The sequence below is a fragment of the Triticum aestivum genome, chromosome 2D, assembly GCF_018294505.1.
Source record: "Triticum aestivum cultivar Chinese Spring chromosome 2D, IWGSC CS RefSeq v2.1, whole genome shotgun sequence".
NCBI lineage: Eukaryota > Viridiplantae > Streptophyta > Magnoliopsida > Poales > Poaceae > Triticum > Triticum aestivum.
The window spans coordinates 360,543,866-360,565,150 of NC_057799.1; the positions used below are offsets into that span (position 1 = coordinate 360,543,866).

The 21,285-nt window shown below is 45.4% G+C and overlaps 1 protein-coding gene across 2 annotated transcripts; it reads left to right on the plus strand.

The window, feature by feature from the left end:
• The first annotated feature begins 213 nt into the window (after positions 1–213).
• Positions 214–3,583, plus strand: LOC123053155 (uncharacterized). Of its 2 annotated transcripts, XM_044476570.1 has the most exons (3): positions 217–355; positions 1,726–1,792; positions 2,334–3,583. In XM_044476570.1, exons 2-3 carry the CDS (start codon positions 1,783–1,785, stop codon positions 3,272–3,274), a joined length of 951 nt encoding a protein of 316 aa, XP_044332505.1. In that variant the 5' UTR covers positions 217–355; positions 1,726–1,782; the 3' UTR covers positions 3,275–3,583. The 2 variants fall into 2 exon arrangements, 1 of the variants encoding a protein (XP_044332505.1); XR_006425431.1 differs by lacking the exons at positions 1,726–1,792; positions 2,334–3,583 and adding an exon at positions 651–791 and having other exon boundaries at positions 214–355.
• The last annotated feature ends 17,702 nt before the right edge of the window (positions 3,584–21,285 follow it).

Here is a 21,285-nt window from a genome sequence, read left to right on the forward strand (position 1 = left end):
ACGTTACATTAGTATCATCTTCGGAATTTGCATTTGTGTGAGTGCTCTGATTCTCCCCTTTCTCTTTCTTCATTGCTGTGGCAAGTGTTTGAGTTTGTTTTTGTTGCTGCTGAACTGGGGTGAACATCTTCAGTCTCCTGGATACTTAGCATTTTGTTTCGGATTTATTCTTCTTACTAGTTTCAACTTGTATGATATGTACTTGTTTCTGAAATTTTATTAATGTGCCCACCTGTTCCAAATTCATGTGGGCAAACATGTCTGTTTTCCAGGGGTTCGGTTCTGTTGCGCCTTCTTCGCTTGGTGTAGCTTCGTTTTGCATTTCTTCCAATGTCTGCAGCAGAGTTCTCAAGATGTAAGTTTCTCAATTTTTTGTCAGGTCATGAGTTTTTCACCAATAGTTTCACTTACTCTAGAATGAATTGTTGGGCTGTTGGTGTTATGTGTTTTGTTACTGGAGTCCTCCACTCTTAATTGTGTTGTTGATGTAGCCCCATTTGCCGAATGTACCTGCAATCACCATGTTAAGTTAACTGGAGTTCTTGTTGGAATAGCATACTAAGAAAACACTCTTTTTTGTCAAGAGGTTTGGTACCACTACTGTATTTCAAAGTTGCTTTTCTGACCTTGTACATAATGTCTTATTGTAGGAGTGCTGTAAAAGAAAACGATTCCTACAATGTATTTTTTGTGTGAGCTATTTTGATTTTGATGTACGCAACATTTTCTTGTGAGTTTTTGCCATTTAGTGATACTCACATTTTGAATGAGATCTTCTTGTGATAGTGACAGTAGATTGTCTTTTGTTATTGTTCTTCTCATGCTCCCCATCTACATTTTTTTGTAAAGAATTATCTGTGAATTACTGGATCTGTATAAAAAGTCGAGAATTAGGAGGACAGTGGTCTTTCCGGTGTATTTTTAAAGTTCCTGGGTATTTTAGTTCCCTTGGTATTCCAGCATAGATTTTTTGGTGATTTACACTGTATTTATTATGGTAGTATCGCTGTAGTTACTCTGCATTTTTAGTCTGTATTTACACTGTAAGTTCATATGCTTTTTCAGTGTACTTGCTATGTATTTTAGTAGTTTTATGCACCGTTCTTACACTGTAAATCCAGGGCATTTTCATTGTACTTGATCTGTACTTTCACTGATCATTGTACTTGTAAGTTCCGCGGCATTTGGTAATTCTATGGTTTTTTTTCCAGTGTAAGTCCATGTGTTTCTACATTGTCCAGGAAGTTACAATGTATATATAGGGGCACTTTACAGTGTAATTCCTGGGTTATTTCGCTGTAAATCCTGATCAACAACATTCTTACAATGTAAATGTTCATTTTTACAGTCTAATTTACACTGTATATTCTAGGCGATTTCCACTGTATTTTTTGTGCAGTTACACTGTAATTCCTAGGTACTTTACCGTGTAAGCTGACAAGTTTTGGCAAGTTTAAATCTCTTGTAGTTTTCAGTGTCAATTCCTGTGTATGTGGACTATAATTTCCAGGGGATTTACACTGTAAGTCTTGGACTATTGCAGTGTACTAATTGTTAGGCAGTTGCAGTGTAAGTTGGCAAGTTCTGCTAGCGTAAATCTTGGACTGTAATTTGTAGGCGTTCTTGGACTCTTTTGCACTGCGATTCTTGGTAAATTTTCAGTGTCATTTACTTTGTCTACGCAGTCTGTAGGCTCTGATTTTTTTTTCTTTCTACTCTTTGCAGCCTTGTTTTCGTATTATACTCCGGAAATGAGTTCCTGTCATTTTTCTGAATGTTTCTATGGTATCAGGTGCGCATATTCTTTTGTATTTTTCTGCATGCTTTCACTAGTATTGAGTCTACAGTGTAATTTTCAGCTACCTTGGGATTATAGTGTAGGTTCTATGATTTTTGCCACTGTATTTCTTCATTATATACTTCAAAGTTTCTGTAATTTCCCAAGTTTAGGCACTGCTAGCGATCACTCATTTCCAGAGTATCTTGTGGTCCAGGTTTAGCTGAAACTGGGTGACAGTTTAGCCCGGCCTGTTTTTTAGAAATAGAAAACATATAGTCGCCGGGGTGGTTATTTTTGGACATACAAGTGTGCTCTGTTTTTTTGTCAAGAAATGTGAATGTTACCGAATTGAAAAACAGTCAAGTGCTGAATAGACACTCCCATTGTCAATATGTACCTATTCTGGAGGGATGCCTCCGAACAGACACCTCTTCTTCCCATCTCTTCCAGATGTATATATACTTGAGAATCAATGGAAACCAGGACGGATTGTCCTTTCACTTTCAATCTCGTTTTACTCTAACACGTTATCACGCACGTTGCTCTCCAATAGAGCAAGAACCTGCCGGCGAACTCGCTGGAACTGAACAAAATCAACAGGCAAAAGGTGAGACAGAAGAACAAATGCCTGGGAATCTTCTCTCCTTGTTTCTTCGCCTCCTTCGCGATGACGGCCGTTGCCGCCGTTTCGTCGCTCGCCGCAGTCATCATGGTGTGGGCGGACTTCGTCGCTTCCACCGTCGAGTGCGCGACCTTCCCGCTTCGGTGGAGGTTGGAAGTCACCGCCACCAGATCGGCGCCCTGAGCGTGCCGGTGCAGGCCCTAGCGCCGGCCGCTCGGCTTTTCGCGCCGCTGGCCCATGAGCCGGCCGCGCCGCTGATGCCGGCGGTGGCTGACTGGCTGTACGCCGGTCCGGCCGCTCCGACGCTGCACATCGACCCGGTCGCCCCTGTCGAAATAGTTACGCCTCCAGGGAACGACATCGTCGAGGACGAGGACGAGGCTGCGCCGCTGCCATCTCCGACCCCTACGGTCGTCGAGGTTGGAGCCAGCCGCGCGCTCGCCTTCCTGTCCACGCCGACGGGATCCGCTGCTTCTCAAGTGCCGCGCCGGACGACGCCCCTGCGCCTCCGCATCTACCATCCCCCACGCCAACCACGCCTCCTCCTCGTCGCCGCCTTAAGTCCTTCGGCTTCACGGCGTCGAGCCCTCCGTCGAGCAGCCGTGCCGCCGCGCGCGTGGGGACTTGGAGCCCGGCCGCCCTCGGGCTCGCAAACGGCGTCTCCAACGGCGTCGAGCCGGGCACCCTGCTCATTGGAGTTTCCCCGGACAAGGACGGGCGCAGGGGGAGCGCCTCCCGCCGCCCGTGAATGCCGCTGCGGCGGCGTGCTTCCTGGTGGCACAGGGCGGCCGTGTGCCTGGGTTACTCGAGCGTGGTTGGGAACGAAGCGATGGGGAATTTCCCCCTCCGTCGCTCTGCTTATCTGTTGGTAGTGGACTAGTCTGGACATGGGCATGCGGCAGGGGATCAAAAGGCACCACGTGCCTTGCTGTTTGTTCGTTTGCCTTGACCGCTTGACTAGTCCTAGTTCAGCTAATCAGCAAATTAGTCTTAATTCAATCCTGTTTAGACTCTGTTATTTCCAGTATTTGTCTTAAATACTGATTTCTGTAGAGTACCTTGTATTTCAGAACGTGATGTAATATATTTCCATGTTTCTTACATGTTGAGATTCATTACATCCATTATTTGTAACTGAGATTTTTTTATCTCTTGCAAAGATAAATGCGGTACCTCTGATACTGTTTCTCTGTTGAATACAAGGTATTCCGGAATATTTCTATGATGTATCTATCTCCATGTTAAACACATGTCGAGATTAATACGTCTATTTGCAATTGAGATTTTTAATTTCTTGCAAATACAGATGCAAAATTCTTATTGATTTCTTCAAATTGATGTATTGAGATCACAAGGTGGTGTGCATATCTACTACTTTGCAGATTATCTCCACTACCGACAAAGCCTATATTTTGTCATTTTGACATTATGATTGCTTTACAAAGTGCTCTCCCACATATGTTACTATGTCATGACATAAGGCATTACGAGTGAGTATCTACTGATTTCATCACATTATACTCCCTAGTGCTGCGAGATCTACTCCATTTTGGAGATTATCTTCAAGATCTCATACTTAGCAATTTGAGATTCACCCTAATGCTTTCAAGCTAAGTTCTTGAAATGTCCATTAATTTTTTGCAAAATTCATTACAACACTAACCATGATGGTCTTTAATTTACTACTCGTAAATTAAGCATCTCTGGTTTGCCCTTATAAGTAACTGATGGCTAAGTAATTTGAGGCTCTTGCCCTCAATGGCCACAACTTATTTAAGCGGGTCATGGACATCAAGATCAGTCTTGCCTCCCATGGGATAGCGCGTGCAATCCAAGCCACGCCACCGGGACGCAAAGAACCTCAAGGGTAAAGGTTTAAAACTCACTTCAAACCTTCAAACTGACATCATCATGGAAGTCATTTGTTTGCATGATGTTCTTATAGAACCGAGCAATAAAATGACTATCCAGCTGTAACGGGATCCTATGAGCACGAAAAACATGACGGTTGAATATGCATTAACCGACATGTTTGGAGACTACATTTAGTCCCTCAATATCCTTAGTGATCTATTTATTTATCCATTTCTGATGTTCTAGTATGAACATGATTATTCTTGTCATCATATATTGCATATCATAATATATTGTATTAGCACATTGCTACAAATACATTTGTGTGTATTCTATATATCTGAAGTGATTTTCATATTGAAAATCTTCGTGTCTATATATAGATTTCTACGGGGGTCAATCTGATGAAAGATGATTTTTCCATGTGGACATATGCACCACGAACTATATACTCAGGGAAGTGAAATGTTTCCACTCTTGTTGAGAGAAAGGAAATATTTTAAAATCGCTAGACGCGATGAGGTATTTGTTGGCTCAACTCGAGTCATATTTACTATCCCTGTGGATACTCGAGTAACGTCATGATGCTTTAATGCTTGCTGGTTTAACTCGTACCCTACTAAACTATAGAGGTATCTGTCAAAATAGTTTCCATAGTGAAACTTATGATGACAACAGAGATGAATATCTTCTCTTTACCATATGCAACGGATATGGCAAGCACATTCTCTATGTATCATCATGGTTGTACTACACATTACAAAACCCGTAGCACATGTTGCGTACGAGATAGTTTTTCCGAGTGTCTTTTACATGACAAACTTGGCATTCCCGCTTTGGTCATCATTGACATTGGGTTGAAACCGAAACTATCGGCAATTCCCATGGTTTATGATTATTTGATGCTAAATTCTAACAATATTTGGATTTTGTGTGCACTACATGTGACATAGGGAGACAAATTTTAAGGCTCGCACACCTTAAAGTTTATGCTGAACCACTCAGACTCTTTTAATGCATCAAGTCGAGGTAAATGGCTCTTCCCAACCATTGAGTAGACTATTCAGGTATTCCATGGTTCTAAAAGACATATATACATGATGGTGTTAAGTGTGTGCTTTATCCACATGAAACCATTGGCTCATTATCCTGAACATCAATTACAATCAAATTGAATGGACAAGTTGTAGAATTCTCCTTGCGTGCCTTCACCATGGCCCTAGGATTGAAGTTTAGCACTTTGTCCTATATTTCTAGACTCAAACTGGTTTAATAGAATCCTTTATCCAAAGAATTAAGCTCATTCCATGATCTTAACATCATAATTGCAACTTACCAACTTTATGTTGGAGTCATGCAGTTTTACACGCTCATGACCAAATTGCATAATGTTATTCTCCTCTATCTTTGATACGTGGAAATCTACCAAGTATTTCCCATCTGCAGTAATTCGGTTGCATACCGATATCACCACCCCGACATAATCATTGGCCCCTCAACATATTTGAGATCTATGTGAGGAATAACTGTATAACCGCCAATACGTCAAGCCCCTCACATGGGTAGTTATTCAAGGTCAGTATGCTGATTCAATGAGGAACATTTTCAGGCATTAGGGGAGATTTCAAGTACCATACAGAATGCCAGGAAATTAGTGGAATGCTCAACACATTTCTACCTCAAGTCCATGTACTCAAAGATCTGAACCATGCGTTCAGAAGATTTGCAACACATTGCAAATAACCTGCCAGATTCATTTACTGAAAATGAAGGTGTCACATAATCTTACAATCCTGCAAAAATATGCCCGAAAGAGTGGAGGTACCAACTAAACCACTCAACTCCCTGTTCACAGCAACATGGGGAGAAGTATGGCAATAGTACATCAGGATTCGGCTTCTCACAAGCAAGGATATCGAGGCCTCTGAATCAGTAAATGCAAGTCAACTTCACGTTGGCAGACACCTAATGGGTAGTATACACCCAGTGGACGGCAACCTCCACCAACCCAGGTCATAGTGCACACAATGACTGGGACATCGGGATACCCGACTCAATCGCATTGGAAATCGCGAGCAATCACCATGGGTAACGATATTTCCATCAAATCTATATTGATATATAGATTCTGGAGAAATATATAACCGGAAGTCTACAATTGTCGACATACATTTCTCAACTAGATTGAAAAAACCTTTCACATGATTCAGGTCCAAAGACCATGGCCATGGCAAAGTGTGAACAACACTCGGACTGAACTCGAGCAAAGGGTATAATCTAGGTACAAATAATCTTGCTCAATAAAGGGAAAGGTATTCACATAAGCAATACCTACACCAGTTTTTTTCTGAAAACATAATTGAGAACAACGAGGTGGTGAAACATAGAGCAAGTATTGTAGCACAAGGGTTCACGCAGATACCCAACTCTTCTCTAGAGGTGAAATCTCATTCCGATAGCTTATATCATTGGCAGTACAAAATCATCTATCTATGCAGTTGATAGATGTAGTGATAACATATCCATGTTGATCACTAGATTTAGACATAGATGGTTCCCAATGGAATCTCACTTCTGAATCGAAATGCAAAACGCAACATACACTGTGTAAAAACCAATAAGTCACCATATGACTTATTGTTGTCGGTACATTTTGGTACAACCGACATAGTGAGTTCCTTATACACAAGGATTACTCTTACGATGATGATTACCCATGCATGTCTGTCATACACAGGGATTACTACTCCTGCAATGACGAAGCACATGCTCATATTAATGGCAGGTTTTGAGATGAAGGATTGGGTAAAACCTCGAGCACCTTCACTCATACATTATGATACACTATGTTGTCTATATCCAAAATATATTGGAGAAATTCATTGTGGACAAATCTTATACATCCATAACTCACATGGCTTCATTCTCTAGACGTAGAGAAAGATCCATTAAAACCATGAGTTGATGGGAATGAGATATTGGGACACAAAGTTTCATATCCTTGTGCCATTGGACCCACCAAACACAATTGGTTAGGAGTCAAGAATATCTTTCGATATCTCCAAGGCACCAAACATTTTGTTCGAGTCTTTCAGTTTCAGAGAAATCTGGACACCAATATCATTGGATCCATTGATCAGATCCCTACTATGCTAGATCATAGACAAGCTTTGTGTTCCAGCTAGGTGTGGTAGCCATCCCATGAAGGTCTTCCAAACAGACCTCGTGGCTACATCCACCAACCATTATCTCAAAGATAATGTTGCTTGTGTTGTCTGGATGCAAACAGGTTACATAGTAAGCAATATCACTATATTGCTCATCTTGCAAATCAAATCACGTGACAATCTCATTGATTTGTCTATGATGTCTCTACCAACTTGAACATTTCAGAAACGTGTTCATGGAATTGGTATTCGACGACTTCAGGGTTTGCAAGTATCAGGGGGAGTATCTTCCTGAATTACTCATGTTCAAAGCATCATATTGTACTATTTTTCCCTTTATGAGTTTACTTTTACAGGTTCTCATCAAGGTTTTTAATGAGGTAATATCACCATGAGATCATATGTCATACTTTTCGTTTTCTCCACCGGAGTTTTTAGGAAAGTATACACGGCATATTTATTGTCCTCTAAACTCTATGTATTTTCTCATATCGAGTTAAAAGAGACAATTATTATGATATGTCATATCATTTTCTCCTTATATTTTTCCCACTGGGTTTTTAAAGGAGTTTTCGATGATATATCAGATCGCACTCTTTTCCCTTATGAGCTTTCCCTCAAAGTTTTTCATAAAAGGTTTTAATGAGGCGACATATGCAATACTTCCTATTTTTCCCCACTGAGTTTTCTAAAGGAAAGTGTACAAAGCATATTTATTGTTCTCCAAACTCACCAATGAGTTTTCTCCTTTCTCAAAGGTTTTCTCATATGAGTTATCAAGGAGACAATAATTATTATATGTTGCACTTTTTCTCATTATTATTTTTCCCATTGGGTTTAAAGGAGTTTTAGCAACATATCTGCTCTATTCTCCTCATATTTTTTCCACTGAGTTTTTGGGGGAGACTCTCAAAATTATACGGAAGATTTATCAAGATGAAAGATTTATGTACAAGAAGTTTTCAATGATGAAACATTCAAGGAGCGTTGTTGTACAAGGGGGATTGTTAGGAATTAATTAGTAGATTAATTAGCACATGCTAATTAATGAATAGTCATTAGCAAAGGGGTGTGTCCAACCCCGAACAGTCATGTCCCTTCTCTCTTTCTATTGCTAAAATATACCTGTTCTGGAGGGATGCCTCGGAACACACACCTCTTCTTCTCACCTTTTTCAGATGTATATATACTTAAGAATCAATGGAAATCAGGACGGATTGTCCTTTCACTTTCAATCTCGTTTTACTCTAACACTACGGACGCAAAAACCTATTCGCAGGAACAAGGGATCACGAGACGCCATCATCGCCGCGGCTCAGCTCGTGGTACTACTACTACTACCATAATATAATTCTCGCTAGTGGTGGCGGATAACGAGAGCACGGCGCCAAGGCGGACACGTACACCATACGTATGCGTGTGTGTAGCTCGCGACGACGCATCGCCGGCCGCAGCAAAGCGACGTGAGCCTGCTAACTATTCCCTCCGTTTCAAAATAAATAACCCAATTTTATACAAACCTTATATAAAGTTGAGTTATTTATTTTGGAACGGAGGGAGTAACTGGTAGCTCGGTGGATGCAGTAGGCATATCCGGTCCAGGTCCAGGTCAGCCGTAGGGCCGGCTACTGTAGCGTTTCGTTAGCGCCGTGGAAGACGCGCGTGGCGTATATGTGCCCAGCGACGTGGTATCGTCGTGTCCTTTTCTGCGTCAAGCGATGGTAAAGCGCGACGGTGTGTAAAAGCTAGTCGATCCAGGGGTATATCCGTTTCCTCCGAGGAACAGAAGAGGGACTAGTACGGGGGGCTTGTGGCCGGCAAGCAGTGACTCTCCCGGCCTCCATGAGCTGCACAACTCTCCTCCAAGAACTCCTCGCATGGTGTGCACTTTTGGGCATATTTTGCACGCCGTTTGATCCACTAGCTAGATAGCTAGGAGGAAATAAGACCACGTACGCCTCCTTTTGAAGACCTACGGAGCTTTCTTACGAATGTGCTGACACGGCAGCAACAGGTAACGATCGACGAGTTGAGGCAGCATGTAAATTGTCTGCGTAGCTGTATAATTAACAATGGTCGAAAAGACAATGCTGGAGAGAATCAGAACAAGATTTTGTACTTGTTGTACTGTTGGTTGGTGACTTGAAAAGCTGTCCAAGACAAAAGACAAAATAATAATTGCGAGTGAGAACAATGTGCTAAGACAAATATTGATGATCAATATATATGGATTTGCTATTGCTCGTCAAGATGAGAAAATAACAAAGTTTTGGAGGTGCTCATAGAGGTGAGTGTGCATGTGTGTGAACAGTGTAGGAGTTAGATGAGACATAGTTATTCCTCATCTAGATTAGGGCCAGCTACACTCGTGCTAACAAGATATCGGTCCTAACGGAAGAGGTTGTTGCACTGGTTTCTTCCTTTTTTTCTCTGTTGTCGCGACGGCAAATCTAAGTACCTTCCGGCTCCAACCGGCGGGTCATCGATTCTCCTTATATCTGCCTACCGCTCCAGCGTCCGGCGGTGGAAAAAAGAATTGTGATGACTTGGCTCCGGTTGGTAGCCGGGATTATGATTTCTCTCTCTCTTTCATGGGGACACGATCAGGCGGATGGTGGTGTCTAATCATTGAGTTGATCTTTTGGTTTTTGACCCACTCGAGTTTGTCCATGGGGACAGAGTTAATGGAGCTCCAGAGTAGATTCGATGCGCTCCTAGAGGCAGCGAGGTTAAGGTTTCTAGCCCCGCGTTTTGCGACGGTGAAATATGTTGGCAGACGCTTCAGATCAGTTCAAAGGTTCAATGGAGACGACTACGGCTTGAGGGTCCTGATTCTTAGGGGCACACGCATGAAGACTTCTCGGTTGTCATCAATAAGGCCAGGGTAGCTTCGGCAAGGGAGCGACAACTCTGGCACATTGTCGGCTCTTTCTGGCGGCGGTAGTGGTCCAAGGACCTTGATGTAATTTTTATTATGTTAGGGATGCTTTATACTTCTGATGAATATTTATAATATGCCTGGACCTTTCTTCACAAAAAGAAAAGTCCTACTAACATGATCATAAAACCTATTCTCGAAGGCCAACCGGTTTGTCTATCAAGGAGAGCAATTCGGTGCGGCAAGTTCGACATATTTTCCATGTTTTTCATGGCATGATCTGGTTGCCCAACTCTTTGGACTGGTGGTAATGGATGCAAGCCTATACTACGTGGGGAGGTGCCCCACCAATGTTTCTTCAGTGATTTATGGATTAAGGTGAGACGAACAACCTACTGCAGCACAACATCAACTGCCACCACCATATGCAATACCATGAGCACGAGACAATTCCAAATACCGGCGCCTCCATGAAGGTAACACTGCATGAAAGTCGTCGTCGTCTTCTGATTTCACCCAGGGGAGCTTAGTTCACCACTGCCATGTAAAACTTATATGTCTCAAACATATCTATAAATTTTTACTATGTTCATGCTACTTCTATATCATTATTACAACACTTTGGCACACATTTTTATTGATATATTGAACTAATCTTTTAATGTAGTGCCTAGTGTCGCTTGTTGTTTTATGCATTGTTTCGACTTCGCAGAAAAATACCTTTCCGGGGACTAAAAAATGCAAAAAAAAAATCCTTCGAGAAGTTTCACATCAGTACAAAGCCTGGAGCGCGAGAGGAGACCATAGAAGAGCAACCATGGCTCCACATGGTGGGCCCATGTGTCCAAGGCCTAGGCAGCAAGGTGGGGCCACATGGAGGCCCTCGACTACCTTTCAACTGTCTCTCGGTTTCTTGCCTTTATATTTCTCTCAAAAACCCAGAGACAATTATCAACAATTTTTACTCCCGCCGCCACCACGCGTTCCGAGGTGATCCTATCTGGAATCATTTTATGTTACTCTGTCGCATGGGTAAATCATCATCGAAGTTATGTTCATGGATCTCGCTGCTATCATGTCCATGTGTGAGTAGTACTCCTTGGACCATGGGTCCATAGTATCTAGATGACATACTCTCTCCCTTGATTCTCAATACAAAGATCAAATGAGCTTCCTTACATGATTGTTATCCAACTAATGTAATTCTCGATGTGTTTATTGTGGTGTGATGAATTGTCACTCTATTATTATATCTATATATGATTCCTTTTGGATTCTTTGTTGCGTGAATTATAGACACTAGATGACCCGTTGCACCAATTCGTGCAGAGACCAATTACAACCCAGAAGCTAAGCGGACTATTTGAAACATAAAAAAGGAAGCTAAGCGAATGGAGTCCGAATCCACGAGGTCGCGACAAGTTGGAACCCTGTATTCATGATGGCCGCACTTCAAAGACGTCAAGGATAGGCGAACCTCGTGACCTCGAACCCATAGCCGGGGCATGGCCCAAAGCGCGGTGGGAGGCCCAAATCCTTGGAACCTCCACCGTTGGTTCAGAAGTCACAAGAATGAGTCCTGGACACCCCATACTTGGCAATCCCGAAACCCTTCTAAAGCCAGACTCACCAGGGCAGGTCGTGATAAATGATCGAGGCTAAAGGAGACCGCATGGGTTCTCATTCCCGAAGGCCAAGATACTCCAACTAGAGACACGCTCGGTGAATACTGACAGTACAATATACTGGGGATGGCTTCTAGAGGGGAAGCCCGAAGTAGGTCTACCATGGTTCCCATGCGGCCTGGACGAACCCCGGCGACAGGAGGGAGCCCAGAGGCCCGGATGGAACCCGGGGACCATATTGGCATGCAAGCCAAGATGGCGGTGGCATGAGATCAGATGACCCCCCCCCCCCAATGTTAACCCTTTCCCCTACCGTCTATATAAGGCGGGCCTAGGGGTAGTCATTCACATCTACTTACGTAGTCCATAACTCTCGGTAGCTTATACATCATCTCCTTTGTAACCTCCACCATGAATGCAGATAGACAGGACGTAGGATATTACTTCTCCTAGAGGACCCGAACCAGGGTAACCCCCTTGTGCAAACTCCCTTTTCGTACTTTCGGTTGCGTTCACCATCCCACCAAGGGTACTGCCAGTTCTACGCACCGTCACCTTCTACCCACGACTTATTCCTACCTCCAGCCACTATATATTTTCTACCTCTTGCACTTTCTAAGGTTAGCAAAGCATTAAACTAGATCTTGTGAGAGCTTTGCTCCTCTTTATCTCCTCTTAGAGGATCAAGACCTCCTCTAGGAGAAGATTGCCTTGTGGATTATCAAGACCTTCATATTCATTGGATTGGGGAAGAATTATCTCTCAAGACCCTATCTCTCCTAGAGATTTGGAGAACCCTACCTACTTACCTTTACCTTTGTTGTTTATGGATCTTACCTTGGTTGTGATTTGAGTAAACTTGTGGTATGAATCTTGTTCTTGTGTGTTTCCTCTTTGTGTTCTAGAGATTTCCCCCAAATCCACCTCCAAGATGTGAAGATTGGACCACTCTTAGGTTTGCCGCAATCATTGGTTGTGTGCAGGTATTGATCATCGACTGCTAGTGAGACTCCATGTATTGATATCTTGGTTCTCAATTGAGGGAAAACCTACTGCATACTACAAATCCGTGTATGTCAAGGCCCAACAGTTTCCTATACAATTATCAAGAACACCGCTCCTCGGCCAGAGAGCTCCACGCAACAAGGAGACGAGCAGGCTACCGCCGTCAGCCTGGCTGGCTTAGCCTGTCGGCTTCCTTCCACAGAGGTGATGGGCAAGAGGAGATGGAAATGGAACGTGGGCGGCGATGGCTAGGGTTCACCTGTGATATTGAAGACCACCGTTGTTGTGGCCTCTGACTTTTCCTGAAAAGATTTTCCACACAATTTTGTTTGTTCATGGTGATTTTACTTCCTATTATGTACTGATTTTTTACAATATGCTGATACTATAATTTGCTTTCGAGAATGATGCTAGCATGAATAAGATATAATTAGGTGACAAATAATTGTGAGAAAACTATCTCTTGACAGAAAGCCTGCTAGGAAACATTTGCCACCTATTCCTTGTTATTTTCACGTGAGGTACAACTGTCGGTTAATCTAAGGCTACTTCAGACAACACAATGTAAGTACTTCTAAAATGCTCCCTCTGTTCCATAACATAAGATCGTTTTAGCTTACAAAACGATCTTATATTATGAGACGAAGGAAGTAATAGACATTATGCATATTTAGAAGGATTCTTAATTTTCATAGCTTACTGTAACTTTCACAGTGCTAGTTGGCCTTAATGATCACTTAAAATAATGGACACTTTCTCCCCGCATAAACGGGCACGTATTCATGCACACCGTGGAGAGGCGACGTCTCAACTAATATTTGGTTGCTTTGGAAGAACAGTCGGCCGTACCATTTCTCCATTTAGGTTCACAGTGCTGGGCTTCAAGCGTCCCCGTCAAGTGACTCAACTACTGTCGGGCGTGCCTGCTGATCCTGCACGACAAAAACCCTAAAATACAGTTAGTCAGCTGCCGCGCCATGTCAGCTAGCAATTAATTATAATTTCGCTCCTAAACAGCAACGGTTAGTTAAGTGTACGATCAAGCACGAAGTAACATTGATGCCCAGTCGATGTCAACACCCTGATGTAAAAATCAAGTTTCAGGGACCGTCCGTCCACGTGTGTGAACACCGTTTGCACACTGTAGGCTAGAAAGTTGATTTTCCTGGCACCATTGGTTGATGAGGAAACTGCCGGAGTCCTAAATCAAGGGACGCTTTCTCTAGCACCTACACGTAGGCGTGTTCTCGAAGCAAAAAGCGTCTGCGTTGGATACCTGCAAAGGTAACTGTCCCTTTTACACTGCCATGTGTGACATTCTCGATCGCTAGAGCTTAATCGAAGCAAATTTGACAAATTTAACCTATAATCGAAATCAAATCACAAAATGAGCTGTCCGTGAAACTATTTCACGCGGCTGACCCTTGGCGCCTAACTCTCAGGCGCTGCACTAGTGCAACGTCCAGGAGTTAGGCGCTGCACTGTAGTGTGGCGCCTAGCTCTCAGGCGCTACACGCTGACTTGGGCACATATGGGTGCGACGCTGGCCGTGTAGCGCCTATCTGGAAGGCGTTGCACAGTAGGGTGTGGCGCCGGCGTGGCGGGCGCTACACAAAAGGGTCAGGGGAGTGAAATAGTTTCGCAACCAGTTCATTCTGTGATTTGATTTTGATTATAGGTCAAAATTATCAAATTTGCCGTTAATAGAATGTCTGTATTGACGACCACATCTCGTGTCACTTGGCGAGAAACATGGGCTTAATACTAGCTTAGGCTTGCTGGAAAAACCAGTAGAAAATACGCCAGTGAAAAAGATCCATTCGTTGTTTTTGATGGAGCGAAGGACTGCCTTTTTTTAAGTGGAGGAGAAGGGAAGATATTTATCAGCGACAGCCAACGAAGTTCTTTTTTTTTTAAGAAAGATAATATATTAATATCGTAAAGATACCGATTGCACGCCAAGGAAGCTGTACCACGAGCGCAAAGATTCAGCTGATAGCTGCTGAGTTGTTCGAATATGAGTAGTACAGCAATACATTGGTGAATCCCTTCATCGGTGCTCCAGATGGATGAACACCGAGCGAGGCCAAGCTGCGGTTTCGTTGGACCAAAGCAAGCAACAAGAGAGAACCCGAAAGGGCAAAAACAGTTGGGCGTGTGAACGGCCACAGATTCCGACCAAACATATGCGTCATTCGTTCTTAGGCCAACTCCATCGCGCGACTCTATCCTGTCCGCCCCTGTCCGTTTGAGATAAAACGGACAAACGAGGCGGCCCAGCGCGCGGGAGCAAACAAACTTTTGTCCGTTTTGTGTCCGCTTTTGACCCATCCGCGGCCCAAGTTTGCGCCGTTTTTGGGGTGAAACGGACACCACGCGGACGCGCCGGTCGTCTGCGCGTGTCCTCCCATGGCCCGTCCGTCGGTGGCACAGGGCGGGCCTTTTTCTATCCGCCCCTCCCTCCCTCCGGCCGCACCCCCTCCACTCTTCCCCACTCTTCCCCTCGCTGCCGCCGCCGCCGCTGCCATTGCAGCCGTGCAGTTCGGACGCGCGCTCGCCCAACCCCTTCCCCTCGGTGCTGCCGAGCTACCCAACCACGACCACCTGGTTTGCGCACCCGCCGGCCGGATTTGGGGCGGATCCGGTCGGTCTTGAGCTCGCCCGGCTGTGGGAGGCCGGGCCGCGCCATGGACTGGCCGGGCACCTCGCCGGAAGGCCCTGGCAGGGCCGCAAAGCCACATGCAGCCAGTGCCTCCTCCTCTAGCCGCTCGGATCTGCACCGTCGGTGGTCCGCCGGCAGATACACGAATGGCGGTCGGCCGGGCTCGGTGCTCGCCCAAAAGCTCGCCGGCGCACCGTTGCCACTCATTAAGTGCGACCACTGCCCAAGGATGGTCGTGCGCCGCGTGTCTACAACGCCGGAACATACCGGATGGGTGTTCATCAAGTGCTTAAACGATGGGGTATGTGCTCTTTTTAGCTTCGGTTTGTGCTCTAGTTTTGACTAGTTGTGCTAACTACAAATTTTATTGTGTAGCATGGATGCAAGTTTTGGTATTGGGAAGAAGAGTACATCGATATATTGATAGAGCAAAATTTAGTACATGTTCGTGCACTTTTAGCTAGCATAGAGGCTGTAGATGAGACAAGTGCACTTGTTGCTAGATTAGAGGCTAGACACGAGACTAGGTGTGAGGAAGCAACATCGACTTCTGGCTTGAAGAAGAAAGGAGGATGCCAGATCGAGCCTCCTCCACAGATCACCAATGAGTGCAGCGAGAAGGCCCTAGCCCAACTCAAGGGAGCAGTTATGGAAGTTGGGTATCTTCTAAAATGTATTCTTATTGTTCTTGTTTTGTTTGGCCTTGCTTTACTAGTTAAAATGTAATGATGTATTTTTCATGTACCGAAAATGAATGATGAAAAGAAGTTAAGGACTTGAAAAAAAAATGTACGCGGACAGGATGCGGCCGGGAAGCGTCCGCGCACTGGGCGCACGGCCACCGCATCCCAGAACAGGCCCGGACACGATCCCATTACCCTACCCGAACGGACAGAATCCGGACAAAACGAACATCCGTTTGGGTCATGCGGTGGAGTTGGCTTTAGCGTGCGTGCCCAGACTTCAGAGGAGAGTATCTCCGGCAGGTCGACACGGGTGGGCAAGCAGCCACATGCAGACGTCAGGTTACTTACTCGGAGTGCAAAGCTGGACTCGACCGCTCACCGGAACAGCCCAGTGACGGGGGCCGCACCAGCAGAAAGAAAAGTAGCAGTCGCTTCCCCGGGGCAAAGCAGATGGCACCGAAAGGAAGGAAGGAGCATCACACGAGCAACTCGTGGGACGCACGAATCCAATCCACCGGAAACCATTTCATTATTATTCTCTCCACTCTGGTACGTGCGCGCTTATCCAATCCAGCGTAGATTTCTTTTGCAGCTAGCCTCGTGATCGTGTCACGGATAACGGGATCAAGGCGCCGCTCGCCGGCCGCGGCCCAGCCTAGCTGCCTGGCTATTCTATCCATGTGGCGGCGACGTGGACTCTCTCGGCACCGTCGTGTCGCTGTCCGGCCACAGGTAGGCGCCACGGTGTGCCGGGCCTGGCTAGCCCTCACGTCGTGGTCGGCCCTGATGCGCCGTGCAGCACGAGCACGTTCCTCCGAGGAAAAGGATCGGCTGCTAAGATCTCCTCGATCTCGCCAGAGAGAACGTCCAAGAGGATACGGCGTGCGTACAGCCTACGTACACTGCTACTAGTAGTTTGTTAGTTGGGGGTTCGTATTCGGGTGACGTGGAGCGCTGCAAAGCCAGAGCCGGCCTCTTGTTATCCAATCTCATCCCCGGCGGCCTAGCTAATGGATAGAGGGACAAGACGAGAAGATAACGGTTTCGCACGCCTCCCTTCTTCTTGCGCTTCCGCATGGCCGCTGACGTATTTGTAGCCTCACAGTGCAGATGCTTGAGTCAGTGATGCTCCTACCAAGAGAAAATACTAATCCAAGTGCAAGTGTGCAACCCTGTCTCTGTCAAAAGTGTCAAGCGGCTCAACTACTGTCGGGCGTGCTGGCTGATGCGCGCGCCAAAACCCCAGCTTTTTATCGGCCGCACCAGGCCCCGTCGCCACGTCAGACCCGACGAAACAATCTGGTAGGTAGTAGTATCAGTAGCCTATTAACGCATCAAGAAACAATAACCTAGGGGGAACAGAACTCTCACAGCGATTAGCGACTCTCGGCCGCCAGATCGAACTGCGTGATGCGTTTTCGACCGTTGGATCTCGCGGTGGGAGGGGCTGGGCCGTCGGATCAAAGCCACGAAACTGTAGCAACGAATAGTTACCATTCCCTCGCGGTCCTGCTTACTCCGCGGTTTCGACCGGTTCACGCTGACTTGTGGGCCCTTTTGTGGGTGGGCCGCGCCTGTCAGCGGTTGTGTCTAGGAGCGTGGTCTGTGCGGCCAGTCGGCGCCCTCCACCGTTCAAATTGAAGGAAATATGTCCTAGAGGTAATAATAAAGTTATTATTTATTTCATTATATCATGATAAATGTTTATTATTCATGCTAGAATTGTATTAACCAGAAACATAATACATGTGTGAATACATAGACAAACATAGTGTCACTAGTATGCCTCTACTTGACTAGCTCGTTGATCAAAGATGGTTATGTTTCCTAGCCATAGACGTGAGTTGTCATTTGATTAACGGGATCACAAATGATGTGATTGACTTGACCCATTTCGTTAGCTTAGCACACGATCGTTTACTATTCTGCTATTGCTTTCTTCATGACTTATACATGTTCTATGACTATGAGATTATGCAACTCCCGTTTACCAGAGGAACACTATGTGTGCTACCAAACGTCACAACGTAACTGGGTGATTATAAAGGTGCTCTACAGGTGTCTCCGAAGGTACTTGTTGGGTTGGCATATTTCGAGATTAGGATTTGTCACTCCGATTGTCGGAGAGGTATCTCTGGGCCCACTCGGTAATGCACATCACTATAAGCCTTGCAAGCATTGCAACTAATGAGTTAGTTGCGGGATGATGTATTACGGAACGAGTAAAGAGACTTGCCGATAACGAGATTGAACTAGGTATTGAGATACTGATAATCGAATCTCGGGCAAGTAACATACCGATGACAAAGGGAACAACGTATGTTGTTATGCGGTCTGACCGTTAAAGATCTTCGCAGAATATGTGGGAGCCAATATGAGCATCCATGTTCCGCTATTGGTTATTGACCGGAGACGTGTCTCGGTCATGTGTACATTGTTCTCGAACCCGTAGGGTCCGCGCGCTTAAAGTTCGATGACGGTTATATTATGAGTTTATGTGTTTTGATGTACCGAAGGTAGTTCGGAGTCCCGGATGAGATCGGGGACATGACGAGGAGTCTCGAAATGGTTGAGACGTAAAGATCGATATATTGGACGACTATATTCGGACATTGGAAAGGTTCCGAGTGATTCGGGTATTTTTCGGAGTACCGGAGAGTTACGAGAATTCGCCGGGGAGTATATGGGCCTTATTGGGCTTTAGGGGAAAGAGAGAGGAGAGGCTGCGCACCCCCCAAGGCCTAGTCTGAATTGGACTAGGGGGAGGGGCTGCGCCCTCTCCTTCCTTCTCTTCTCTCTCCCCTTTCCTTGACTCCTACTCCTACTACTTGGAAGGGGGGAATCCTACTCCCGGTGGTAGTAGGACTCCTCCTAGGGCGCGCCATAGAGAGGGCCGGCCCTCCCCCTCCTCCACTCCTTTATATACGGGGAGGGGGGCACCCCTTGGAGACACAACAATTGATCTCTTGATCTCTTAGCCGTGTGCGGTGCCCCCCTCCACCATAATCCACCTCGATAATACTGTAGCGGTGCTTAGGCGAAGCCCTGCATCGGTAGAACATCATCATCGTCACCACGCCGTCGTGCTGACGAAACTCTCCCTCAACACTCGGCTGGATCGGAGTTCGAGGGACGTCATCGGGCTGAACGTGTGCTGAACTCGGAGGTGCCGTGCGTTCGGTACTTGATCGGTCGGATCGTGAAGACGTACGACTACATCAACCGCGTTGTGCTAACGCTTCCGCTTTCGGTCTACGAGGGTACGTGGACAACACTCTCCCCTCTCGTTGCTATGCATCACCATGATCCTGTGTGTGCGTAGGAATTTTTTAAAATTACTACGTTCCCCAACAGTGGCATCCGAGCCTGGTTTTATGCGTAGATGTTATATGCACGAGTAGAACACAAGTGAGTTGTGGGCGATATAAGTCATACTGCTTACCAGCATGTCATACTTTGGTTCGGCGGTATTGTTGGATGAAGCGGCCCGGACCGACATTACACGTACGCTTACGCGAGACTGGTTTTACCACCGTGCTATGCACACAGGTGACTAGGGGGTATCAGTTTCTCCAACTTTAGTTGAACCGAGTGTGGCTACGCCCGGTCCTTGCGAAGGTTAAAACAGCACCAACTTGACAAACTATCGTTGTGGTTTTGATGCGTAGGTAAGAACGGTTCTTGCTCAGCTCGTAGGAGCCACGTAAAACTTGCAACAACAAAGTAGAGGACGTCTAACTTGTTTTTGCAGGGCATGTTGTGATGTGATATGGTCAAGACGTGATGAGATATAAGTTGTTGTATGAGATGATCATGTTTTGTTGAAGTTATCGGCAACTGGCAAAAGCCTTATGGTTGTCTCTTTATTGTATAAGATGCAAGCGCCAAATAATTGCTTTACTTTATCGCTATGCGATAGCAATAGTTACAAGAGCAATAGTTGGCGAGACGACCATGTGACGACACATTGATATAGATCAAGATGATGGAGATCATGGTTGTTGGAAATATGCCCTAGAGGCAATAATAAATGGTTATTATTATATTTCTTTGTTCATGGTAATTGTCTATTGTTCATGCTATAATTGTGTTATCCGGAAATCGTAATACATGTGTGAATACATAGACCACAACGTGTCCCTAGTAAGCCTCTAGTTGACTAGCTCGTTGATCAACAGATAGTCATGGTTTCCTGACTATGGACATTGGATGTCGTTGATAATGGGATCACATCATTAGGAGAATGATGTGATGGACAAAGACCCAATCCTAAGCATAGCATAGAATATCGTGTAGTTTCGTTTGCTAGAGCTTTTCCAATGTCAAGTATCTTTTCCTTAGACCATGAGATCGTGCAACTCCCGGATACCGTAGGAGTGCTTTGGGTGTGCCAAACATCACAACGTAACTGGGTGACTATAAAGGTGCACTACGGGTATCTCCGAAAGTGTCTGTTGGGTTGGCACGGATCGAGACTGGGATTTGTCACTCCGTGTGACGGAGAGGTATCTCTGGGCCCACTCGGTAATGCATCATCATAATGAGCTCAATGTGACTAAGGCGTTAGTCACGGGATCATGCATTACGGTACGAGTAAAGAGACTTGCCGGTAACGAGATTGAACAAGGTATTGGGATACCGACGATCGAATCTCGGGCAAGTAACATACCGATTGACAAAGGGAATTGTATACGGGATTGATTGAATCCTCGACATCGTGGTTCATCCGATGAGATCATCGTGGAACATGTGGGAGCCAACATGGGTATCCAGATCCCGCTGTTGGTTATTGACCGGAGAGGCGTCTCGGTCATGTCTGCATGTCTCCCGAACCCGTAGGGTCTACACACTTAAGGTTCGGTGACGCTAGGGTTGTAGAGATATGAGTATGCGGAAACCCGAAAGTTGTTCGGAGTCCCGGATGAGATCCCGGACGTCACGAGGAGTTCCGGAATGGTCCGGAGGTGAAGAATTATATATAGGAAGTCAAGTTTCGGCCACCGGGA